The following is a 24,726-nucleotide window of genomic DNA, read 5'->3' as shown; positions in this document are numbered from 1 at the left end:
GCCCAGAGAAGCTGTGGCTGCCCCATCCTTGGAGGGGTTCAAGGCCAGGTTGGCCGGGGCTTGGAGCAAGCTGGGCTGGTGGGAGGTGTCCCTGCCCAGGGCAGGGGGGTGGAATGAGATGATCTTTAAGGTCCCTTCCCACCCAAACCATTCTGTGATTCTAGATCTATATGTCACCACCCAGACAACTGCTCGGGGGGCCGTGACCCCTCAACCCTGCAGCTGGGGCAGCCCCGGCCGAGTCAGGTTCCCGCTCTCAGGCTCGTCTTCCTTGGCGCTGGTGGATCTTCCACCCTGCAGGTCCATGAAGGGCCAAGGGGGGCTCAGGACGAGCCACCCTCATGGGGCACCGGTGGCCACCACTGTCCCTAGGGGCAGTGAGTCCACAGGGCCATCATGCAGCATTGCCCAGGACCAGCACACTCATGAGGAAGACCATGAGGAAGAAGACCCACATGAAGAAGCGGTCCATCACCTTGGCCACCTTCTTCCACTCGCCGGTCCGGCGCTGGGAGGCTTGGTGATGCCGGAAGCAGCCGGCGACATAGCCCACGTTCCTCAGCAGGCCATCGTGGTGGCACAGGCAGTGGTCCCGGGGACAGCCCCCTGCCTCGGCACCCACCTCCCCCTCCATGGGGCTCTCCCCCGGCCCCCCAGTGTCCTCCCTGCCCGCCTGCCTGCCTGGCACCCGTTGGGGGCTCTTGCAGCTCTCGCCCACCTCGTAGACACAGCAGAGCCGGGCCATGTGGTGGAGGATGAGCCACCTGGCCCAGGGGGGCACGGGCCGGGTCCCCGGGCCGCAGTGGTGGACGATCATGATGAAGATGGTCAGCGCGGTGGAGGCTGTGATCATGGTCATGGTGGCGATGTAGTACTTCCCTGCGTGGGTAATGGGTGGTGACGCCACGGCAGGGTGGGGAGAGACCCCTGCCCACCGCCCCGCATTGAAACCCCCCCTGGCATGGAATCCATCGGGTCCCCGGTGTGCAGCCGGTTGTGGAGGTCGATCTGGTTCCCGTTGTAGCTCCAGGAGCCGAAGGTGAGGCGGCACCGCTGCCCGTTGAAGGGCAAGTAGGAGACATCCACCTTGCAGGAGCTCTTGGTGATGGCGGGCGAGTCCCACGTGATGTGCCCGTCGGAGCGCAGCACCACGTTGGTCTCCACCGAGCCGCCAAAGCCGTCGTCGGCGCTGGGGGAGGGATCGCTGTGGGGCCAGGATGGCCCCGAGCCCCACGTGGGGCAAGGGTCTGCGGGGCCGGGGCCGAGCACTGGTCCCCAACCCCGTGTCCCCTCCCCACGTCACCCCCAGGAAGAGGGGGCTCGCTGCCCCTGGTCACCCCCGTGGTGGCACATCCCAGCTGCCAGGTGGGTGGCACACCAGGCTGATGCCAGCACCTCCTGCTGCTGCCTTCTCACCCAGTCGAGGTGACCGTCTCCCCACATCCCCCACACCAGGACCCCCCCTGCTCCCCGTTGGCAACACCCCCAGCCCCAGCCTCAGCCCCCCCAGCTCCGGGAGCAGCCGGGGGTGGGGGAGGGTGAGCAGCACCCACTCGTTGTAGAGGATGATGATGGCCGGCCGCCAGACGTAGCTGCTGGGGATGCGGATGCTGTCGATGCCGCCGTAAGCGTCCTTGTCCCAGGCGAGGTGGGCATCCAGCCAGGCCTGACGGACCCACAGGTAGGAGGTGAGGACCTGGTTCCTCTCCTCCTGCTGAGGGCAGAGGTTGGGGGGGGGGACGGGGACGGGGACAGGGACAGACCTCGCTGCCCCCCTGTGGAATAAATACTACATTGGCTAAAAACACAAAAGTACAGCATTGTTCACACAGGAAGGAAAAGTAGAAAATCAAGAGGCTTCTGAGGGAGAAAACAGCCGCAGCTGGCATGAAGAATACAACACCTGTGGTTCCCTGATAAGCTACATGAGGTACGGGACGGGATGCAATTATTCCACGGCTTTACCTTAGGATGTATAGCGGATACGGGAATGGGATGATACCAGGAAACAGATAAGCTGCCAATTAGCTGCCCGCTCCATACTCGGAGCCAACATTTTGCCAAATTTTCATGAAATGCTGTCCTTTGTGCGAACTTTGCTCGTTAGAATGTCATTATAATACCAAACCACACCTCCACCCCGAAGGCTACCCGCCTCCAAGGTGCGACCGCTCCTTCTTGAGCCTGCGCCCTGAGCTTCTCGTAAACTAGACCTTTAATTGTGAAGCGAGAAAAATTTACACCACTCATGATAAAAGTATGTACGACTAAAGTCACTCAAACTCCACCTCGAAGATAACAAATAGTAGAAAAACAGCCCGAGAGAGGGGGGATACCCAGGGAAGACACCATCGCAAAGAATTCCATCACTGGCTTCTGGGAGCAGGCGACGGGCTGAGCCTCTCTTCCCCCCCATAGGGACACCTTTGGGTAAGACTTAGATTATACCGAGGGCTCCCTCGGGAAACTCAGAAATTTCTCTAGAGACTCTCTTTTCTACATGTATAGCCAGGCTGTATCGTTAGAACGTTGTCCCGCGTTTTGTAGATGTAACAATACTTTCATTTGCACGTGCTTTGCAGACAGTGTATTTATCACCGGCTGCCCTAAGAACCTATCTATCTGTTGCTTAAATAAACTGCACTTTTTTTTTTAAGTAGCTCGTCCTTTTGGTTTCTCACCGAACGCGACCAAAGACTCGAGAGTGGCCGTGCTAGTTCATGAGCACGACTAGACGGAAGGTGCAGTCCACTAGTAGTGTATCCAAATCGTAACACTTTACTACCTATTAAACGCCATTGGGCTGATAGTGCTGAATTGGGCATCCCTCAGGATTTACACTCAGCCGCACCTGGCCTCCCACCTCGGTGAGGAGTGTTAGAACACAAGGGGGTTCCTTTTCTGCCAAAACCGCTTTGCCCCTTTTCACGCGACACCCCCGACCCGCCCCCTGGGCCCCAGCCTGGCGGCCTCTGCAAGGGTCCCGAGGGCTGGGCTGCCTTTGGGGGTTGCGCTGGTCTGGGGGGGCTGGGCAGGGTTGAGCTGGACGCCAGCGGTCCCAGCTCATTTTGGGGAGGGCTGTGCTGCTTTGGGGGGGTTGGACAGAGCTGAGCCGGTTTCCAGTGATCCCAGCTCATCTGGGGGAGGACTGCCTCATGTTAAGCTGGCCGGCCACCAGCACCCCCAGGTCCTTTTCTGCGGGGCAGCTTTCCAGCCACTCTTCCCCAAGCCCCTGGCGTTGCTTGGGGTTGTTGTGACCGAAATGCAGGACCCGGCCCTTGGCCTTATTAAACCTCATCCAATTGGCCTTGGCCCATCCCTCCAGCCTGTCCAGGGCCCTCTGTAGAGCCTTCCTTCCCTCAAGCAGATCGACACTCCCTCCTAGCTTGGTGTCATCTGCAAACTCACTGAGGGTGCATTATTGTTACACATAACAATAGATGATCTGAGATAAAGATAGTAAACACAATAATAGACGTTGTCTCTCTCTTCGGGTGGGGTGTAATGCACAAGGGGCAAGGGCCCCCCCATCTCCACAGGAGAGTCGGCATTACTGTAGCACATACTGCTGTCATTACACAAAACTGATTCTCTGCTCCCGTCAAGTGACAAAACTGACAGTCACAGGGATAGAGAAAATATTGACTTTTTTATTGGATCAGAAGTGGGGCACCCCAGGGAGTTCCCGGCCCCACACCTCCCAGCCATTAGGGGAAATTTCTGATGCAGATGCAGCGCGGCCGGCAGCCGGCTCTGGCCATGGGCTGTCTGGCCATGGCAGTCTGGCCATGGGCTCGCCGCGCTGCTGCCTCTCCCCCCACTACTTGAAAATGTGCAAGAGGTCAAGTAGACCTCTTGCGTGGTCCTTGTTGGCAGTTCCAGTGGGGGCTCCTGGCACAGGGCTGGCCCTGGCTCCTCCACCCTCCCGTTCACAGCCCTGGGGGGATGGCGGGGTCCTGAGCAGTCAAGTGCTGCCAGTTCCGCCATCCCACCAGGACAGGCCTCCGGGAAGGAGTAGAGGGAGCTGAAGGAAGAGGAGCCTACATCTGTCTTGCAGTCCACGGTGGCCAGCGGGGCCCATGGGGAGAGGGGCTTCCTTCTTCAGTCCTCCACACTCGCCCTGCAGAGGAGGAGAAAGAGACCCCGCTGCACCCCAGACCCCAGCGGGACCCGCAGGCAGCACCCCCCTTGGCCGGCGGTCAGGGCTGCCCAGCGCAGGCAGGGGCAGGGCACGGGGTGAGGGTCTGGGGCAGCATCGGGGGTCTCCCCCACACTCACCGCTTCTCCTGCTTCGGACGGGATTTCTCCACTCCTCCATCCCCTACCCGAGAAGTTGGGGAGGGAGGAGACAGAGTGAGTAGCTGGCAGCCCCCGGCGCAGCCCCGACTCAGGGCAGCCGTGGGGTGTAGGCCATTTGCAGGGTGATCGGTGCTGGGGCCACTCACCGCTCTGCTTCTCTGTCGGGGCTCTTGTCTTGCTTATCCGATGCTGCTTCTTCTTCTTCCACCACTTCTGCAAGGTCCCCAGGAGCTGGGTGAGACGGGAGCACCTCCCAGTCCCACACCACAGCCCCCCATGGCACCCCACACCACCCCACGCCATCCCTCGCCACCTCATGCCGCAGCACAATGTGGTGCAACAGTCACCTACCTGAAGCCGCTTGCTCTGCAGCACAGCTGAGAATACGCTGAGCCCCATCACGATCAGGAGGAGAGGGCCCAGGGGAGACAAGGCATCAGAGCGCCCATGGCACGGACTCCAGTGTGGCTGCAGAGCTCTGAGTCACCATCACAGAACTGCGATGTAGCTCCCCAGTGTCCTTCTGGGTCCTTGTTTTTCCCCCAATTCCCCTTCCCGGTTGGGGAGGGGTCATCAGGTGAGAGAGTAGTTGTCTAAAGGACAAGAAATTGTGGTGGGTTTCTCAAACCATAAGGAGGGGGAGAAGAGGAGGGGGAGAAGAGGAGGGGGAGAAGAGGAGGGGGAGAAGAGGAGGGGGAGAAGAGGAGGGGGAGAAGAGGAGGGGGAGAAGAGGAGGGGGAGAAGAGGAGGGGGAGAAGAGGAGGGGGAGAAGAGGAGGGGGAGAAGAGGAGGGGGAGAAGAGGAGGGGGAGAAGAGGAGGGGGAGAAGAGGAGGGGGAGAAGAGGAGGGGGAGAAGAGGAGGGGGAGAAGAGGAGGGGGAGAAGAGGAGGGGGAGAAGAGGAGGGGAGAAGAGGAGGGGGAGAAGAGGAGGGGGAGAAGAGGAGGGGGAGAAGAGGAGGGGGAGAAGAGGAGGGGGAGAAGAGGAGGGGGAGAAGAGGAGGGGGAGAAGGAGGGGGGGAGAAGAGGAGGGGGAGAAGAGGAGGGGGAGAGAGGAGGGGGAGAAGAGGAGGGGGAGAAGAGGAGGGGGAGAAGAGGAGGGGAGAAGAGGAGGGGGAGAAGAGGAGGGGGAGAGAGGAGGGGGAGAAGAGGAGGGGGAGAAGAGGAGGGGGAGAAGAGGAGGGGGGAGAAGAGGAGGGGGAGAAGAGGAGGGGGAGAAGAGGAGGGGGAGAAGAGGAGGGGGAGAAGAGGAGGGGAGAAGAGGAGGGGGAGAAGAGGAGGGGAGAAGAGGAGGGGAGAAGAGGAGGGGGAGAAGAGGAGGGGGAGAAGAGGAGGGGGAGAAGAGGAGGGGAGAAGAGGAGGGGGAGAAGAGGAGGGGGAGAAGAGGAGGGGAGAGAGGAGGGGGAGAAGAGGAGGGGAGAAGAGGAGGAGAAGAGGAGGGGGAGAAGAGGAGGGGGAGAAGAGGAGGGGGTGAAGAGGAGGGGAGAAGAGGAGGGGGAGAAGAGGAGGGGGAGAAGAGGAGGGGGAGAAGAGGAGGGGGAGAAGAGGAGGGGGAGAAGAGGAGGGGGAGAAGAGGAGGGGGAGAAGAGGAGGGGAGAAGAGGAGGGGAGAAGAGGATTGGGGAGGGAAGAGGAGGGGGTGGTTGAGAGGGGAGAAGAGGAGGGGGAGAAGAGGAGGGGGAGAAGAGGAGGGGGAGAAGAGGAGGGGGAGAGAGGAGGGGGAGAAGAGGAGGGGGAGAAGAGGAGGGGGAGATGAGGGTTGGGGGGAGAAAAGGAGGGGAGAAAGGAGGGGGAGAAAAGGAGGGGGAGAAAAGGAGGGGGAGAAAAGGAGGGGGAGAAAGGAGGGGAGAAAAAGGAGGGGAGAAAAGGAGGGGGAGAAAGGAGGGGGAGAAAAGTGGGGGAGAAAAGGAGAGGGGAGAAAAGGAGGGGAGAAAAGGAGGGGGAGAAAAGGAGGGGGAGAAAAGGAGGGGGAGAAAGGAGGGGGAGAAAAGGAGGGGGAGAAAAGGAGGGGGAGAAAAGGAGGGGGAGAAAAGGAGGGGGAGAAAGGAGGGGGAGAAAAGGAGGGGGAGAAAAGAGGGGGAGAAAAGGAGGGGGAGAAAAGGAGGGGGAGAAAAGGAGGGGGAGAAAAGGAGGGGGAGAAAAGGAGGGGGAGAAAAGGAGGGGAGAAAAGGAGGGGGAGAAAAGGAGGGGGAGAAAAGGAGGGGGAGAAAAGGAGGGGGAGAAGGGCCCCACCCCTTCAGGGAATGGTTTGGGTAGGAACGGACCTTAAAGGCCACCCAGTGCCACCCCTTGCCCTGGGCAGGGACACCTCCCACCAGCCCAGCTTGCTCCAAGCCCCGGCCAACCTGGCCTTGAACCCCTCCAGGGATGGGGCAGCCACAGCTTCTCTGGGCAACCTGGGCCAGGGCCTCACCGCCCTCACAGCCAAGAATTTCTGCCCGAGATCTCAGCTCAGTCTCCCCTCTTGCAGTGGAAACCCCTTCCCCCTCGTCCCATGGCTCCCCTCCCTCATCCAGAGTCCCTCCCCAGCTTTCCTGGAGCCCCTTGAGGGGCTGGAAGGGGCTCCAAGGTCTCCGCGGAGCCTTCTCTTCTCTTCTCCAGGCTGAACGTTTCATGGAATCACAGAATTTCAGAGTTGGAAGGGACCTCTAGAGATCATCTATCCAACTCCCCTGCTAAAGCAGCATTGCCCACAGCACATTACTCAAGACTGCAGCCAGGCACGTCTTGAAAGTCTCCAGAGAAGGAGACTCCACAACCTCCCTGGGCAGCCTCTTCCAGTGCGCTCTCACCCTCACCGTGAAGAAGTTTTTCCTCAGGTTTGATCGGAACTTCCTATGTTCCACCTTGTGCCCGTTACCCCTCGTCCTCTTACTGGCAGCCACTGAAAAGAGTCTGGCTCCATCCTCCTTCAGCCCACCCTTCAGATACTTGTAAACATTAAGAAGGTCTCCCCGCAGCCTTCTCTTCTCCAGGCTGAACAACCCCAACTCTCTGCTGCTCTGCCCTCTCCCTGACGCTCCGCAGCCTTTCTGCTCCCTCTTTGACCTCTGCCGCCAGGCCGAGCGCATCAGCCGCCTGCTCGCACCTCACGCACCCGCCATCCCTTCTACCCTCCGCTACCCGGGAGAGGTGAAGGCGCTCCCTGCAGACACAGCCCGGGGGGGCTGCAGGCGTCCAGGGGGGCTCTGTCTGCGTGGCCGCGTCTCCTCTGGAAAGTGCGCAACACGCGGGAGGCTGCGCCTTTCGGGCACAGGCCATGGCTGAGCTCCCCCGCCTCGCCCTGCCTCGGCGTCCCGCGCGAGCTCAACTCCCGCGCGAAATCCCGCGCGAGCTCCACTCTCGCGTGACCTCCCGCGCCCTGGCTGCTCGCCCCGCTCCCGCTCCCGCTCCCGCTCGCCGCCCTCCCCGGGGCCGCCTTTGACGGGGGTGGGGTCTGGCCGCGGCGGCTGCAGGCCCCGCCCCCGCCTCGCCCCCCGCCCTCGCGCCAGCTGCGGCCGAGCTGCGGGTGCCCGCGGGCGAGCTGCGCTTCCCCGCCGCTGCCCGGGCTTGTGCCGGCCTCAGCACAAGCCGCCTGGGTGATGCTGCCTCTGAGGGAGCCGGGAGAGACCTGGGAGCCGCCCCCCCCCGGCACTGCCTGGTGGCCCCCGCAGCCCCCGCCCTCTCTCCCCAGCTGTGGCTGAGCCCGTCCCCGCCGGACCGGGGCTGAGATGGGGCTGGGGACCCCCCTGCCGCTGCCGGGACCTGGCTGTGCCTGGGGGCCCTGCTGGGACCCCCCTGTGAGAAATAAGTTCTGGTCCGAGTGAAATAGGCTCAGGCAGAATCCTCTGGGAGGCACATTTTTATTCACGCTCTTGCAAGAGCGGGTGACCTAGCAAGTAGGCACACTTTCCGTTCTTGAAACACCACACCTTTTTATTTCCTAATCCCGGCCCAATTTTTCCCTCCCCTCTTTCCCGTTGGTTGGGTACTCCAGGGTTCACGGTCTGTGCGAGGCGCCTAAAATTCTTCCCGCATGTCCTGCCGCTGTTTGCTTCTCTTTATGCTACACCTAAAGAGATTATCTGACTAGTTTATTTCCTTCCTTTTTGGTAACAAAAAAATTGCTCAATGTCATTAGCCCTGGTTAAATGTATGACTACCCTTCCAGACGCTAATGCAGTAGGAATCAGTTTGTCCTTTTGTCTGTGTGATAAGAGATGTTCTACAAGCCTTTGCTGGAGCCTCTTTGTCTCAGTCATTCCCTTATCGTGTCACCTCTGATGGAAACGGCTTTTCTCCTCTGCAAAAGCAACACCTGCCTTTTTTACAATTTCCCCCTTTCCTTTCTCATAATCTTATTGTCTTTTGCATTCCCAGGGCATGGTTCCATATGAGGCCTCTGGAGCCGACAGCGTGATGTTACGTTCTTCTTCTTCTCGACAGTTTTTATTGTCTTCTAGATGAAGCATTTTCCCAGGGTATGGGGGAGGGTCTACTTCCATTCGTTTCGTTAGGGCAGTTTCAATTAATCGTTGAACTAATCCTCGCACACAGGGAATGATACAGCGTCCGACAGCCGCTAACATTCCCGCTACCATTATAAGAGAAGTCAATATTGATACCACCATACCTTTCCGTTTCCCAAACCGGGAATCCAGCCAACTTGTCAGTGAGGTGTCTATTCCAGAGTTCTCAGCTAACTCATCAGCTAGACTGGTGAGCCCTCGAAGGGCTTTAGTTATAGCACCATCTGGAGCTGTATTGTTGGGGATGAAGGTGCAGCACCGGTTCCCTAACATTACACACACACCTCCCTTCTCTGCTAAGATCACGTCCGGGGCAATCCTATTTTCCCATGCCATCCGCTGGTTGCATCCAATCGTTCAGCTCTTCCTTTCAATGCATCTCTGGTATAATTAATAAACCTCTGTTGGTTATAGTACATATAATTTATCCAATCTACATTTTTGCTTATAGTTATCCACCAGAAAAAGACAGACTCGAATCCTGCTCCTGTCTGATTCCTTGCTTTGTGTTCATCTGGGACTCCTCTAGGGACTCCAATGGGATCTATATATATCCGTTCATCAAAGGATACACCCACACTTCTTTTTACGCTACTGCCTGAGCTCAGGGTTCCTGTTCCTTTTTCAAATGCTAGGGTGAATGGTATTGCCAATTGTACCATTCCACATGTACCTTTCCAGTTAGCCGGCAACACAGATCGCAAGGTCTTCCCTCCACAATACCACCAGAGATCCACCCAAGGCACTCGTATCGCTGAGTAGTTTCCTTTTACATCCTTGGTCCCATTCAGAGTTTCAGTGCACAGGGTAAATCCCCCCCCAGGTTTGGTAGCATTCACACCCTGCCGTGAGAGGCACGCTGGATGGTTACCAATTGCTGTGGAAAATGCTGGTGGCACTTTAACATCTCTAGATTCCAAGGCAGGAAACAGTAAGGAAAGTGAATGACAAGCCTCGTTTCCCCAGGCCGTCCTTTCTTGGTATAATGCTATCATACACCACATCCCTAGGGAATCTTTCGTCCACCCTAAGGGAAAAGGGACAATCTGTGCTGTGGGCCTTCCTGAGGCACAAGCAGAGCAATTGCTTTGGTTCAAACTATTAACAGTATATTTTACCCATTCTACCCAAGCATTCGTCTCACCGTACCCTGTCTCAATCTCAAATGTTTGTCTAAGATCTGTAATCTCAGCAACCGTTACCAAAGCTGGGTCATTCAGTGGTTCCCACTGTTGTATTACTGGGAGTTTTAGTAGTCATAGCTGTCCCTTCTGCTTAACTGCTATTTTCCAGTAGGTCTATTCTAAATCTTCCCCTTGGCTCTCTTCCAGACACATCTGCTCCTATTCCATACCTCAGGTTAGCTGTATCGTCCCTCTGGGTTATAGTTATCAACCGAGGAGTCCATTCAAAAAGGCCACACTCTGGGGAAGGTGATCCTTTGTAAAAATGTATTTTCTTTTTGAGAGGGTAATAATAAGAAGACTTGAACCACTTGTCATCAATGGCCCACCCTCCAATTTGGGTGGTCCACCACGCTTCACTCCATCGGTCACAAGGTGCAGCCTCCTGATATCCCTCTGCGACCCTCCAAATTTCTGGGAACAGGTACCTGTTTTCACCACTCAACCGTCTTTGGGCCTCTAGCTTCCCACACTTCAGTACTTGACAGGCATCAAAGCGTACAGTCTGTGGGGTATCTCCTTTAGTGATATTTATGATAAGCCTAACCGGGTAATCTGGGTGTGCACTTCGTAGGTGATCTAGGTGTACACTCCAGCTTCCTAGTGGGAAGCTCAACACCGCCCCTATGACCAGTATCATCGCAAAACGCTTCTTAAAATTCATGGCATGCACAGATTTATGTCTCCCAACTGGATCATCCCGCCCCAACCCACGGCTTATTGTCTCTTTAGGGTTACTCGCAGTGGGCTGTCAGTAGAATGTACAGTCCACCGTTCTACCGGATCTGTTGGCGGGGGTTCAACTGCTCCTTTTTGCTGAGCGTAGTGAGCCCATCCTTTTTCTGCTGTCCTTACTGCGGTTTCAGTAGTGAGGAGGACTTGGAATGGTCCTTCCCACTCCGGTTGTAGCTTACTCTCCGTCCAGGATTTGACTAGTACCCAGTCCCCTGGTTTATACGGATGGACGACAAATTCCAACGGCGGAGTTTGAGCAAGAAATCCTTTATTTCTGAGGCGAGAGAAAGAAGACGACAACCCCAGTGTACGGTTCTTAAGAAACATATCTTTAGTTTCAAAAGTGGGCAAGTCTTCTCTGTTACCCATATAAGGTAGTCCAAAAAGCGTCTCACAGGGCGAGAGACCTGTATCTTTTCTAGAAGTCTGGATCCTCAACAATGCTATGGGCAAACATTTAGTCCGTGGTAATTTCGACAATTGTCTCTTACTGAATTGTCTCTTAATGGTCTGGTTCATCCTCAACTTTTCCTGATGACGGGGGATGCTAGGGGATATGAAATTCCCACACCGTCCCTAAACTTTCCAGAATTCCTTGAAGGATTTTAGATAAAATGACTGCCCCGATCTGAGTTTCTATTCTCCACTAACCCGTATCTGGGAATAATCTGTTCGAGGATTATCTTAATTACCCCTGCTGCAGTAGCTGACACCAAGGGGTAGGCTTCCACCCATCCAGTCAGACGGTCCACTAGGACTAAAAGATCTTTTCGCCTGCCTGTTGGTGGTAGTTCACTGAAGTCTACCTGTATACTTTGGAATGGTCTCAAGCCGGGCTCTCCTCCTCCCGAAGATTGCTTTCTCAAGGCTTTCTTGTTTACTTTCTTACAAATAGCACATCCCTCACAAATTTGTTTGGCTATTGTGTATATGCCAAAGCACCTGTACTTCCACAAAACTATTCGCACGTTGCATGCGTTCCCCAATGGCTTCCCTGTTGTAACACTGTCACTGTTTCTCTCATTGTTTGTTGACCATTTCCCTTCCGTCAGGCAGAATCCATTTACCACCTTTCTCCACTGCCCCTGCTTCTGTCATTGCTTCTCCTGCCCCAAGGCTGCCTCTTTTGCCACCTTGTCCGCTAATCTGTTTCCCCTTGCGGTGATTGAATTGTCTCTCTGGTGACCTTTAACATGTAAAGCTGCTATTTCACTTGGTATTAATATATTAGCTAACACCTGCTGTGTAAGTTCTTTGTGTAAAAGTTCTTTCCCTTTGCTGTTTATTAGTCCTCGTTCTTCCCAAATTTTACCAAAGGTATGCACTACCCCAACGGCATAGCGAGAGTCTGTGTATATTGTTCCTTCTCCTTTCTCCAGTTAATTTAAGTGCCTGCTTTAAGGTATACATCTCACATATTTGAGCGGACCATGCACTAGGGAATTTTTCAGATGCTTTTACTTGTTGGTGTATTTGTCTGTCAGAGTCCCGGACTTTCACTGATTTACTATCAGAGTCCCACCACAGGACTTTCACTGAATCAGATTCACAAATAATCGAAATTAGTTGTTTTATTGAGAGCGACAGAACAGACTTGAGATTGCCGTTGATAAATTCACTGACTACAATAGCGCTAATTACTTCAGGTTAACATTGCTAGCAAAAATAATGATAGTACAGCAACCCGGGGTAACATTCACCAGAGGGTGAAAGGCGCAGCGCTTACCCAGAAAGGCGTCCCTGCCTGGGGCGGAGGGAGAGAACACAGCCCGTCGACTGGTCCGTCACGTATCAAGTTTCTTCTCTCCCAATGTAACAGTCATTTTCTCCATCCTTTTATCCCCAGACTTACAAGGTTTATAGGATTTATTTTTTCGACTCCCTTCACTGACTACATGTCCCAAGTACTTCACTTCTGTTTCCACCTATTGCAATTTTTTTTTTATTTTTTTTTTGAGACCCTCAAACCTTACTGTCCCAAAAAGTTCAGTAACTCATTCGTGGCTTCTTTTACCCTGCCTTCTTCCTCCCCAGATACCAATAATCATCCACATACTGAAGCAGGGCTACTCCCGATGGAGGGCTGGATTGTTCAAGCACTTGTTCTAACACTCGCCAAGCGAATTAGGGGATGCTGTAAATCCCACAATGATAACACCCTACCGGTGAACCTCGAGCTGCTGGTAGGAGCGGTCGGGGCAGTCCTCGTCCCCTGTTATTCACCCCTCTCCCTCGCCCCCAAGTAACAGCCTAAGGGGTCCCACTTCGGGGATTCAATTTCTTTGTCGATTGAAACATCACCGACGGTCTGGGCTGCGAACATATAAAATGGATTTGGGCGTTCCTGAATCTATTCATCTTGACCCAGCAAAAAGCATATTCACCTTCTTCGACTTCCTTATTAGTCCTTATTATTCACATACATGTTTAAAGTCTGACAGACCCAGTCTTCATCAGATCCAAATTTGGTCCAAAATACACTAGGAGGTCTTATGGGTTCTTTGGTCCAAACAAATTCAAATGCAAATGCAAACGTGTCCCACCTGGGACACCTCTGGGATCCTCTAAGACAGACACAGGACCCCTAGGACACCCCTGAGACCCTTCCCAGGATGTCCACGGCCCCCCCGTCCGCCCCCGGCCCCTCCGGGATGCGGTCCGAACAAAACAAATCATTTTCTTTTTATCTTTATCCCTTGTACAAGAAGAATCATTCCGAAACCTCAGCATTCTCCCCTAAAGGACTGTCTGGGGGAATGTTCCCGGGGTCTTTCTTAGTATCCCCTTCTTCATCCCTAGGCCTAGAATCCTTATTTCCCATTCTGAACAGAGACTTTTCTTACACCCCTTCCTTTCGCTTCGTCCTTCTCCGGCTGCGCCCCTCGCGGGACTACAGAACCGCGGATCCCGACTCCACACTCGCTTCGTACCGCAGTACGTCTCAGTCACTCACACACAAGTCTCTTAGAATGTCCCGACCACCAAGGCAATACTTTAACGGTCCGATTTTTCTTACCTTGGTCCGTGCACGGACTTGCCTGGTCGTACTCTCTGTGCCGACTGCACCTATCCCTTTTCCCCCTGTGGTTCACAGAGTCTGCTGCACAACTGGGTCTCGAGATCTTAGTCGATTCCTCCCGGAATCCCTGCCGACGATCCACGAGACCGTTGAAATCAACAGGACGCGTCTTCCCATCCTTCGGCAACACGGACTCCCAAAAAGATGACTTCTGCTCCCGGACGAGCCCCCAAATTGTGAGAAATAAGTTCTGGTCCGAATGAAATAGGCTCAGGCAGAATCCTCTGGGAGGCACATTTTTATTCACGCTCTTGCAAGAGCGGGTGACCTAGCAAGTAGGCACACTTTCCGTTCTTGAAACACCACACCTTTTTATTTCCTAATCCCGGCCCAATTTTTCCCTCCCCTCTTTCCCGTTGGTTGGGTACTCCAGGGTTCACGGTCTGTGCGAGGCGCCTAAAATTCTTCCCGCATGTCCTGCCGCTGTTTGCTTCTCTTTATGCTACACCTAAAGAGATTATCTGACTAGTTTATTTCCTTCCTTTTTGGTAACAAAAAAATTGCTCAATGTCATTAGCCCTGGTTAAATGTATGACTACCCTTCCAGACGCTAATGCAGTAGGAATGAGTTTGTCCTTTTGTCTGTGTGATAAGAGATGTTCTACAAGCCTTTGCTGGAGCCTCTTTGTCTCAGTCATTCCCTTATCGTGTCACCTCTGATGGAAACGGCTTTTCTCCTCTGCAAAAGCAACACCTGCCTTTCTTACACCCCTGAGCGGAGTCGGCGCAGGGCTGGGGTCTCGGTGGGACCCCCGTCCCCGCTGCCCTGCGCTTTCCATGCTGCCTGGCCCCTTTGCCTTCCTCCTCGGCCCCTGGGGCTGCCCTGGCCGGGCTCCCTCCTCGCCCCGGGGCTCCCCGCGGGGACAGCGGCTCCTTCCCCTCGCCATGTGCCCCCAGCCGGGTCCCTGCACTCAGCCGGGGGCGGTGCTGCTGGCCCCCCGCGCTCCCCTCGCTACGGCCATCCCTGCTGCCAGCGTCTGTGCGCCATCCCAGCCAGCCCGAGGGCACTCCGTGTCCCCCGCACCCTGTTCCGGCTGCCCCAGCGCCTCCGGCTCTCATCCCCCAGTTCCCCCATCACCCACGGGTGTCCCCCCGGGTTTGGCCACTCTCCCCCTCCCCACCAGCTGATCGGTCCCCTCCACCGGTGACAAGATGGCATGAGCCCCGAGGCCTCCGACAGCCACTCTGTGGGGTGTGGGGCAGGGATGGGGACGAGGGGCCCAGCCCCCCCCGGCACAGGCTGTCGGGCAGGGTGAGCACGGACCAGCCGCCGTCGCTGTCGCAGGAGAAGAGCCAGAGGTCACTCAGCCAGAGCTGATGGAGTCGTTATTTTATTGAGGACGGATCAGTAAATGCAGGGGGGTGAGATATTCTGTAAGGCCAGATGTATCGGCAGGAAATGCTCCGCTATTTACCGCACGCGGGGTTTGGGTGGGATACAAAGGTCATGATGTCGGTTTCCCGTATGTATCTTAAATGTCACAGGTATGCAAAGGTACGGTGTCTCTCAGCCTCGAGGGGTCCCCTTGTCTCCTGGCTTTATGTTATGCATGGCTACATCCAAGGGGGGTCTCTGTACTACTAAGCCCTTATTCCGCAGCTTTACTCTCCTAGCCATGAGTTGAATTATATAAGGTCTAATTTGTGAATTTTCAAGTTGGGGGTGGTCCTGCGGAATTTCTAAATTCGTATGGCATCCCATATAACATTTCAAAGGGGGAAATTCCTACATCAGTTCGGGGCTGTGTTCTTATATTCAATAGTGCTAAGGGGAGGCACTTTACCCATGACATCTTAGTTTCTAACATCAATTTTGTGAGCTGTTTCTTTATTTCCCCATTTACTCTTTCTACCTTTCCCGAGCTTTGTGGATGCCAGGGAGTATGATATTCCCATTTTGTCCCCAAAGAGGAGAGAGCTTCCCTTGCTATTTTTGAAAAAAAATGGGAGCCCCTATCAGAGTCTATTACCTCAATGGATCCATACCTAGGGATTATATTTTCCAGCAAAGTCTTCACTACGGTTTGAGCGGTGGCTCTAGCTGTTGGGAAAGCTTCCACAAAATGGGTTAGGTGGTCTATGATTACTAATAAGTATTTATATCGTCCCACCTTTGGAAGTTCAGTGAAGTCTAGCTGGATTTTAGCAAATGGTCTGTGAGCCAGTTCCCTTCCCCCCAGGGCTTTTTCCCCGTAACTGATGTTTATTGACCCTTTTGCATGTCATACATTCGCTAACTATTCTCTTTGCTATATTGTATATACCAATGCACACATACTTTGTGGCAAACTGACCCACTAACGCCTGAGTTCCCCAATGGGTGTTCTCATGGAATTTTTGCATGATTTTCAAAGCCAGAGGTTTGGGGAGAACTTCCCGGCCATCCGGGAGTTTCCACTTTCCTTTTTCTGTCTCCCTGATTCCCATCTGAGTCAGCTTATCTTTTTCCTGCACTGTAAAACTCAGGATTGAGTGAATTTTTCCGTGTAGATGGCAATGGCTATACTTGGGGTTGTCACACTCATCATAAATTAGACATCTGCAAGGGACTGCATCGATTCCAAAATCCTTCCAACACTCATAACATGGGAATTCGTCTGATTCCTTTCCACAAGTTATACAGTCCTCCCGAGTTCTTTTAGTCTGGATCACCATTAATGCCGCTCTTTTTGCTTCTTGATCAGCAAGATTGTTTCCTCTGACTAATGGGCTTAATCCTTTTTGGTGTCCTTTTAAATGTACTACGGTTATTCCCGCTGGTCCTCGTAATGCTTGTAAGACCTGGATTATTAATTCCTGGTGTATTAAACCTTTTCCTTGAGAATTTATTAAACCCCTTTCTTCCCAAATTTTTCCAAAAGTATGCACTACGCCAAAGGCATATTTTGAATCCGTATATGTGGTTCCAATTTTACCTTTTAAAAGTTGCAAGGCTCTTAATACAGCACATAGTTCACAAGCCTGTGCAGACCAACTAGGACTCAGAGGTCCTGATTCTATTACACTAAATGTTTTCCCATCAATGATTGCAAATCCTGATTTTCTCTTTCCTTCAACTACCCGGGATGATCCATCTACAAATAGCTTTTCTCCTTCTCCAAGTTCTTCCTCATCTAAATCTGGTCTGATTTTTGTTTGCTCCTCAATGTTGTAAAGACAATCATGACTTATTTTGTCACTCGGCTCCCCATACAAAAACTGTGCTGGATTCTGCACGCTTGTTACCTGGAGTTCCAGTTTGGGAGAGGAAATTAGGATGCCTTTATATTTTAGGAGCCGGGGCATCTGTTATCCGTTTGTCAGCTTTTTGTTGCAAAATTCCCCTGATGTTGTGAGGTGAGAATACCCTCAATTCTCCTCCAAAGGTAATTTTATGGGCTTCCTCTACCAAAAGGGCTGCGGCTACTACCACTTGAAGGCAGGTAGGCCAACCCCTACTTACAGGGTCCAGGAGTTTAGATAAGTATCCCACAGGTTTCTTTCTTCCTGCCCATTCTTGTGCTAATACCCCAAATGCGGTCCCTTCATCAACATTGATAAATAGATAAAATGGTTTCTTTACATCTGGCAGGCTCAAGACTGGGGCATTTACTAAATCAGTTTTTAGTGTTTCTAATTGTTTATCATCATCCTCCGACCATTTCAATAATCCATCCTTAGTTAATTTGGTATAGAGGAACTTCACCTTTTTGCTATAGTTCTCAATCCATTGCCTGCAATAGCCAAAGAGACCTAATAATTGCCTAACCTGTCTTTTAGTTCTAGGAGCTGGTAATGACAATATGCCATTCACCCTTTCGGGGTCTAATTTCTTAGTTCCCTTGCTTAGTCTGTGTCCCAGATATTTTACTTCTTTCTCAACAAATTGTAGTTTTGATTTTGATACCTTCAATCCTTGTAAACTCAAAAAATTTAGTAACTTAATACTTTCCTGCCTCACTTTTTCTTCGCTATCACCAGCTAGGAGCAAATCATCCACATATTGGACCAGTGTGACTCCTTCACTTAACTCATACCCCTTCAGGATTTGTTCTAAGGCTTGTCCGAACAAGTTCGGAGATTCGGTAAAGCCTTGGGGCAATACCGTCCGCCGTAATTGTTTCCGATGGTTATCTGGGTCTTCCCATTCAAAAGCAAAGTAATCTCGGCAATCTTCTTTGAGAGGGCATGCCCAGAATGCATCCTTCAGATCTATTACACTATACCATTGATTATCGGGCCCTGTTTGACTCAGGAGGGTGTGTGGATTCGCCACCACCGGGAATCTAGCTATTGTTCTCTGGTTAATTTCTCATAAGTCATGTACTAACCTATATTTTCCATCCGGCTTTTTTTTTTTTTTTTTTTTTTTACAGGCAGGATGGGAGTATTAAAAGGAGACATACAGGGTTCTAGCAACCCCTTTTCAAGTAATCTTTGGATCTCAGGTTTCAAACCTAGCCTCCCTTCTCTAGGAAGGGGGTATTGTTTTATTCTGACTGGTATTTCTGGGTTCCTTATTGTTACTGAAAAGGGTTCAATATCTAACTTACCTACTGTTTCCGGGGTGTACCAGACTTCAGGATTTATTTTCTCTTCATCTATTACTCGTAAGGGACACAGTTTAATTTTGTTTAGTGTTTCATTTTTTACTTCTAAGCCAATTCCTAATTCAATCATCAAATCTCGGCCCAATAAATTATAGTCTGCTTCAGGCATGAGTAGCAGGGACCCCACCCCTACCTTAGAATGGGTTTCAAAAAACACATCCTTTATTACGGGTATTCCAAAAGGTTCTCCTTTTGCTCCAATAACCTGCATAGTCGCCGAGGATATTTTACATCCTTGGGGCAATTTTTGAACGGTAGATCTTTCTGCTCCCGAGTCCACTAGGAACTCAATTTCTTGTTGCTGGGGACCCACTTTTAGTTTTATCAAGGGCTCTCGTGTTGTTTTTTTTTTTTTTTTTTTTCCTCGGGTTCCCAGCAAATAGAGACCCTGACACCCCTAGTCTTTGAACATTTTCTCATCCATCATTCTCTTTCTGCAGTCCTTTTTAACATGCCCTTTTCCTCCACAATAGAAACAAACCACAGTTTCCCATTCTCTCCCTCTTAAAGGTTTTTGGGTCTCCTGTCTTATCTGGCGAACTTCAAACCCTTTTCCAGGGGTTGACGTCCTTTGCCCTTCTCTGACTGCAGCTACCAACATTCTGGCTTGTTTCTTATGTATTTCCTCCTCCCTGCGGACATACACTTTCTGGGCTTCCCTTAACAATTCATCCAAACCCCTATCCTGCCAATCCTCCACTTTCTCCAGCTTCTTTCTAATGTCCGTCCATGATTTAGCTACAAATTGGTTTTTTTCCTACCCCCCTGTTTCTTCTCTCTCAAGTGATATAGATTTACTCTAGTCTCTGACCTTATCCACAAGTGTGCATATTCACTCTCCTCCAGGCTAAAGGGTTCCTTAGAATTAACATAAATATGTAAAGCCTGGCATATCCAATCTTCAAAGGACCCAAAAACGGGCCAATACAGGTGGTCACTTCTAATTTGTTTCCCACCCCAAACTTCCATACAATAACGTATCATTTTTGCTTTATCCTTACCCTGCCTAGAAGGGTAATCATCCCAATATTTAATCATTAATCCTAACGAACTGTCTGGCGGTATCTGGGGTAACCTAACCTTAGGTACCGACCCACCCATGGGATCAGAAGGCTTGCTTTTCTTCTGTCCCATCTTCCGGAGTGCCTTCACACACACACACAATCTTTTCCCCCTGTTCCTGGCCCAGTCCCTCGCGGGAGATGGGAACCGCACTACTAAGGGGTCCGCACTTGCTTCGTCCTCAAGTGGACGTCTCACACAGGCACACTCCAGGATACCCAACCCCAACCGAACGGATCACCGGCCTATACTTACTCACTCCTGAGTCTTCGTTCGGGTCTTCGTGCACAAAGTTTACGGGGTTGCCGGCTTTTATTTGCTTGCTGCCGAATTTCGAGTTCTTCGGTAGAGGTTTTGGGTGTAAAAACCCCCAACAGGGGCTGTTTACTCAGCGGGGCGCCCCCCCTGTGAGGTTTACAGCCAAATTGCCTCTATCCGAGTCACGGCACCAAATTTGTTATAGATTGTGGCCCAATAATTGACAGGAACCAGTCCAATTAATCAAATTAGTTTATTAAGCAAGCGGCAGCAAGCAAAACAGCGCTGGGCGGCCGGGGAGTCTTTGCTCCGCCAACGGCGCACACCCACTTCCCGAAAGTAGTTGATTATATACTCTTCTGGTTCCCGTATATGTGTCAATCCTGGTATATTCTGTGTCTGAGCGACGTGTTGCTAGGGGGTCGGTCTTGTCCCGCCTCCTCAGTGGTGGGGCTGAAGGCTCCTCATCTTTATCAGTGTCCTTGGGGAGACTCTTTTCAGCTTATCTCACAACTTAGCTCTTCCCTTTGAAGTGTTAAAACACACCAGATGCCTGTGATTTAGGCCTTGAGGTATCAAAGTGCACCAGACAGCACGCTGGATGCCTGCGATTTAAGTATGTGAAGAGTCGAAACAGTGTAAGTTTTCACCAGCCTTTAAGAAAGCCTGATTTGATTAACAAACGTGATTCTATTTATTACAGCCGGCATGCCCAGCGCCTCCCACTCCACGTTCTCCACGAAGTCCGTCAGGTCCCCGGTGTCCAGCCGGTTGTGGAGGTCGATCTGGTTCCCGTTGTAGCTCCAGGAGCCGAAGGTGAGGCGGCACCGCTGCCCGTCGAAGGGCAAGTAGGAGACATCCACCTTGCAGGAGCTCTTGGTGATGGCGGGTGAGTCCCACGTGATGTGCCCGTTGGAGCGCAGCACCACGTTGGTCTCCACCGAGCCGCCAAAGCCGTCGTCGGCGCTGGGGGAGGGATCGCTGTGGGGCCAGGATGGCCCCGAGCCCCACGTGGGGCAAGGGTCTGCGGGGCCGGGGCAGAGCACTGTCCCCAACCCCGTGTCCCCTCCCCACGTCACCCCCAGGAAGAGGGGGCTCGCTGCCCCTGGTCACCCCCGGGGTGGCACATCCCAGCTGCCAGGTGGGTGGCACACCAGGCTGATGCCAGCACCTCCTGCCGCCGCCTTCTCACCCAGTCGAGGTGACCGTCTCCCCACATCCCCCACACCAGGACCCCCCCTGCTCCCCGTTGGCAACACCCCCAGCCCCAGCCTCAGCCCCCCCAGCTCCGGGAGCAGCCGGGGGGTGGGGGAGGGCGAGCAGCACCCACTCGTTGTAGAGGATGATGATGTCCGGCCGCCAGACGTAGCTGCTGGGGATGCGGATGCTGTCGATGCCGCCGTAAGCGTCCTTGTCCCAGGCGAGGTGGGCATCCAGCCAGGCCTGACGGACCCACAGGTAGGAGGTGAGGACCTGGTTCCTCTCCTCCTGCTGAGGGCAGAGGTTGGGGGGGGGGACGGGGACGGGGACAGGGACAGACCTCGCTGCCCCCCTGTGGAATAAATACTACATTGGCTAAAAACACAAAAGTACAGCATTGTTCACACAGGAAGGAAAAGTAGAAAATCAAGAGGCTTCTGAGGGAGAAAACAGCCGCAGCTGGCATGAAGAATACAACACCTGTGGTTCCCTGATAAGCTACATGAGGTACGGGACGGGATGCAATTATTCCACGGCTTTACCTTAGGATGTATAGCGGATACGGGAATGGGATGATACCAGGAAACAGATAAGCTGCCAATTAGCTGCCCGCTCCATACTCCGAGCCAACATTTTGCCAAATTTTCATGAAATGCTGTCCTTTGTGCGAACTTTGCTCATTAGAATGTCATTATAATACCAAAACACACCTCCACCCCGAAGGCTACCCGCCTCCAAGGTGCGACCGCTCCTTCTTGAGCCTGCGCCCTGAGCTTCTCGTAAACTAGACCTTTAATTGTGAAGCGAGAAAAATTTACACCACTCATGATAAAAGTATGTACGACTAAAGTCACTCAAACTCCACCTCAAAGATAACAAATAGTAGAAAAATAGCCCGAGAGAGGGGGGATACCCAGGGAAGACACCATCGCAAAGAATTCCATCACTGGCTTCTGGGAGCAGGCGACGGGCTGAGCCTCTCTTCCCCCCCATAGGGACACCTTTGGGTAAGACCTAGATTATACCGAGGGCTCCCTCGGGAAACTCAGAAATTTCTCTAGAGACTCTCTTTTCTACATGTATAGCCAGGCTGTATCGTTAGAACTTTGTCCCGCGTTTTGTAGATGTAACAATACTTTCATTTGCACGTGCTTTGCAGACAGTGTATTTATCACCGGCTGCCCTAAGAACCTATCTATCTGTTGCTTAAATAAACTGCACTTTTTGAAGTAGCTCGTCCTTTTGTTTTCTCACCGAACGCGACCAAAGACTCGAGAGTGGCCGTGCTAGTTCATGAGCACGACTGGACTGAAGGTGCAGTCCAGTAGTAGTGTATCCATCCAGCCAGCCAGCCAGCCTGTCCAGGGCCCTCTGTAGAGCCTTCCTTCCCTCAAGCCAATCAACACTCCCACCTAGTTTGGTGTCGTCTGCCAACTTACTGAAGGTGCACACAATCCGCTCATCCAGATCATTGATAAAGATTTTAAACAAAACTGGCCCCAAAACTGAGCCCTGAGGGACACCACTGGTGACCGGCCGCCAAGAGGATTTCACCCCACTAATCACAACTCTCTGGGCATGGCCATCCAGCCAGTTTTTAACCCAGCAAAGAGTACACTTGTCTATGCCACGATTCGCCAGCTTCTCCAGGACAATGCTGTGGGGGACGGTGTCAAAGGCCTTACCAAAGTCCAGAGAGACAACGTCCACAGCCTTCCCCGCATCCAGCAGGCGGCTCACATGGTCATAGAGAGAGATCAGGTTGTTAAGCAGGACCTCCCTTTCCTAAACCCATGCTGGCTGGCCCTGATTCCGTGGCTGCCCTGCACTTGCCGTGAGAGCTCACTCAAGATGATCCTCTCCACGATCTTCCCTGGTACCGACGTCAGGCTCACAGGCCCGTAGTTCCCCGGATCCTCCTTCCGACCCTTCTTGTAGATGGGCGTCACATTAGCCACCCTCCAGTCATCTGGTACCTGCCCTGTTGACCAGGATTGTTGATAAATGATGGAGAGAGGCGTGGTGAGCTCTCTCGCCAGCTCCCTGAGTACTCTTGGGTGAATCAGTCGGGACGGACAAACGACAAGACTCTCCTTGAAGAGTTAAGTTAAGCTCTCTCTTTATTACAAACTTGGCTTTCTTATATATCTAATCTTTTGTTCATGTGTTCTTTCTACGCATTAGCGTAGCTTCCTCAAATAATGTCTGCCCCAGGTTCGTCCATTGCGTTACACTAAATGCCGTAACCGACGTTACTTCTCCTCCCTCTTCCTTTCCCCACAATAGCATTTTTCGCAAGGTCACTTCAGGGAGGATTACGCCCTGCCGCTTTAACAGCAGCGTCCATGTGGAGAGTACAGTCTGCTCTTCCTTAGTTAACTTCTCTCCCATGTCCCCAGTGGCTCACCTACTACAGGTGTCTTCTGAAATATGATCCGGATCCGTCAACAGCTCTGCCCGCTGTCTTCAGCTTCACTGGGCTCCGTCCCCACGACTATTTCCAGTCGTCTTCTTCCTCAGTATCACGTCGGGGTCACCAATTGTCGTTTCAGTCGGGACGGACAAACGACAAGACTCTCCTTGAAAAGTTAAGTTAAGCTCTCTCTTTATTACAAACTTGGCTTTCTTATATATCTAATCTTTTGTTCACGCTCCGTTCACGTGTTCTTTCTACGCTTTCAATTGGTTAGGTTACATAGCACACGCGCTCGTAGCTACAATACGATTGGTTATTGAAATCCTGTTCGCATTGCTCAAAATCTGGCTTCCTCACAGCCTAACTCTCCTTGTTCTCTGAAGCGATCTTCTTCTTTCTCCTTTTTGTTACTTTGCCCTTATATGACGCAACTCGCAGCCTTCTTACGGCTACACTGCAATCTCTATCTCTTCTGTCAAAGGGTCTACGGGCCTGCCGCATCCCCCGACATGTATGTTATTGCATGCCTTAGTAGATTGCTCTGTGTTATGCCCTGTGAGACTAAAATGAACCCAGCAGAAGCGGTCTCTTGAGCAAGGGGGTGGAATATGGGAAAGCAACGGCAGATCGGCGAGGAGGATTGTAAATACACTCAAGGGACTCGCACCTGGGTGCTGGAAAACACATATATCACACCAATCGTTATTCAGTCTCGGGTGCTGGCAAGAAAAACGTTTGGATGACATAAGCCTGTGATGGACTCACAGACACCTCATCTAGCTGCTTGAGGATCTTGGCCTGTTGTGGAAGAAGATCAAAGCACAGTACCAGCAAGAACAGGGAGTCCGCATGCGCTCTTGCTAACGAGGACTCTTTTGCTGCCAAGGATTCGTGATAACAAGGACTCTCTTGCTGCCAAGGATAAGTTTAACAATGCTACTAGTACCGCTATTTCTGAGTTGTTGCTGGATGTAGATAGTATTCGATATGCGATGTTGCAAAACAGAACTGCTACTGATTTTTTGCTTTCAGCTCACAGACACGGTTGTCAAGATTTTAAAGGACTGTATTGTATGAATCTAAGTGACCACTCCAAATCCATCCATGCCCAGTTGCAGGAACTGCACCGACCGAACCAGCAACTTGTGGAGACCACTGGGTGAAATCTCTTTGCTGGATGGACTTGGGGGTGGGGTTGGTTGAAGCAAATTATACTCATTGCCTGTGTGGAAGGAATTTGTCTGTTATGTTTAGTATGCTGTTTGCCGTGTTTAATAAGCATTATACGATCAGTTGTAAATGCCGCTTTGCATCGTACCCTCGTACGAGTTGTAGAATATGTTGCTCTAAAAACTATGTGTGTATCCATGAGAACCCGACCTTCACAGAAGAAGCTAAGA

At 52.3% G+C, this 24,726-nt stretch overlaps 1 protein-coding gene across 1 annotated transcript; it reads right to left on the bottom strand.

Moving 5' to 3' along the window:
• Positions 1-394: 394 nt before the first annotated feature.
• LOC134512707 (neuronal acetylcholine receptor subunit alpha-10-like) lies at positions 395-23,827 on the bottom strand. The gene is made up of 5 exons (XM_063328334.1): positions 23,819-23,827; positions 21,041-21,192; positions 20,395-20,676; positions 19,712-19,775; positions 395-874 (listed from the first exon to the last, which is right to left on the bottom strand). Exons 1-5 carry the CDS (start codon positions 23,825-23,827, stop codon positions 395-397), a joined length of 987 nt encoding a protein of 328 aa, XP_063184404.1.
• Positions 23,828-24,726: the final 899 nt, after the last annotated feature.

The sequence above is a fragment of the Chroicocephalus ridibundus genome, chromosome 1, assembly GCF_963924245.1.
Source record: "Chroicocephalus ridibundus chromosome 1, bChrRid1.1, whole genome shotgun sequence".
Taxonomy (NCBI): domain Eukaryota; kingdom Metazoa; phylum Chordata; class Aves; order Charadriiformes; family Laridae; genus Chroicocephalus; species Chroicocephalus ridibundus.
Note: the sequence above shows the minus strand (reverse complement) of the source record. Positions and strands in the feature narration are given on the sequence as shown.

What these genes read in the sequence shown, in the direction of transcription:
- LOC134512707 (XM_063328334.1), bottom strand. An exon ending in ATCATCATCCTCTACAACGA is followed by an intron (nt 20,677 to 21,040) that starts GTGGGTGCTGCT and finishes TCCCTCCCCCAG; the next exon opens with CGCCGACGACGGCTTTGGCG. An exon ending in GCTGTAATAAATAGAATCAC is followed by an intron (nt 19,776 to 20,394) that starts GTTTGTTAATCA and finishes GAAATTCGGCAG; the next exon opens with CAAGCAAATAAAAGCCGGCA.